The sequence below is a fragment of the Octodon degus genome, unplaced genomic scaffold (assembly GCF_000260255.1).
Source record: "Octodon degus isolate 3935 unplaced genomic scaffold, OctDeg1.0 scaffold00029, whole genome shotgun sequence".
Lineage (NCBI taxonomy): Eukaryota > Metazoa > Chordata > Mammalia > Rodentia > Octodontidae > Octodon > Octodon degus.
Window position 1 is genome coordinate 6479960 of NW_004524605.1, and position 1266 is coordinate 6481225.

A 1266-nucleotide genomic window follows, 5' to 3' on the forward strand; every position below is an offset into this window, starting at 1 on the left:
CATGCATGCATTCATGCATTCATGCATTCATGCATTCATGCATTCATTAATTGACAGGGCCTTTATTTAGTTCAGTCTGGCTTTGAGCTCATTTTGTAGGTCAGGCTAGCCTAGAACTAGCTGGGATGCTGGCTGCCTCAGCCTCTTCCAACTACTGGGATTACAAGCATGGCCAGCTGTGTGACTTATTTTTAAATTGTGTTATTTGACTTTTATTGCTGAATATAAGAGTACCATATGTTGTATTTTATTTAAATGGTTGTTTTGTGGCTGGGGATTGAATTTAGAGCTTCATGCATCTAGGCAAGTAAAGATGCACTGAGCTGCATCTTTATTGCCTATGGTGTTTTTTTAAAGTATTGCTATATTTATTTGCAAGATTTATTTTTTCTTCTCATATTGGAAGGTCCTGTCCACAGTGCAATGATGTCTTCACAAGTGGCAGTGCACCAAGGATATAATTCCCAGCTTCCAGGATCCTACCCTCATCTGATACCAGCAAAGACTTTGAATCCGGTCTCTGGACAGTCTCACTATGGTGGCTCTCAGGGACTTGAGCAGACTCTTCATAGACCACCTGTGGCTGCTAATGTGGTAGCACCCTCACTCCGTAGTGGTCCTGTTCCCCAAATGCCGGCTCCTGCGTCTCAGAGTCCAGCTGCCACACCAAGGCCCTCTGATGACTTTCTTCCTGGAGTCAGTCCACTGCCACCCGTGAATTGGCAGCATAGCTATCCATCTATGGGTTCACAGATGAGCCATTATCCTCCTCCAGCATCCCAGCTGCCTCTATCTGGAAATACAAATGTATCAACCAATCACCAGTATGTTTCTTCGGGGGACCCTTCACTTCAAAACAGCTATGTAAAATCAGGTAATGTTCTTACTGGAGTGTTTAAAAAATAGAACTGTGACAGAGAAACTTTTGTTTATTGATGTGTTTAATACTTAAAGTATAAAACCATATAGAAAATTGGTAATTTAAAAAATTTTCTTAAACAGGGTCTTGCTATGCAGTCTAGGCTGGCTTTGAACTCACTATGTACCCTGGTTGGCTTCAAACTTGTGGCATTCCTCCTGCCTCAATCTCCTGAGTGCTGGAATTATAGGCATGCGCCACCACACCCAGCTGGAAATTAAAAAAATAAATGTCAGTCTTTAGCGAATTACTTTTCACATCATTTAGTTAACTAAAATACTGAAATTCATGAACTGTTTCTGTTTTTGTTTCTTTTCCTTGAAGGGACTTTTTTTTTTTTTTTTTTT

The 1266-nt window shown here is 40.8% G+C and overlaps 1 protein-coding gene across 3 annotated transcripts in view; it reads left to right on the forward strand.

The window, feature by feature from the left end:
- Sec24a (SEC24 homolog A, COPII coat complex component) overlaps positions 1–1266 on the forward strand; it is an 81162-nt gene that overhangs the window by 32501 nt on the left and 47395 nt on the right. For all 3 annotated transcript variants that reach the window (XM_004629366.2, XM_012514340.2, XM_023713134.1), the window contains exon 2: positions 407–874. In XM_004629366.2, coding sequence (XP_004629423.1) covers positions 407–874 — 468 coding nt within the window. The remainder of the gene's footprint in view (positions 1–406; positions 875–1266) is intronic.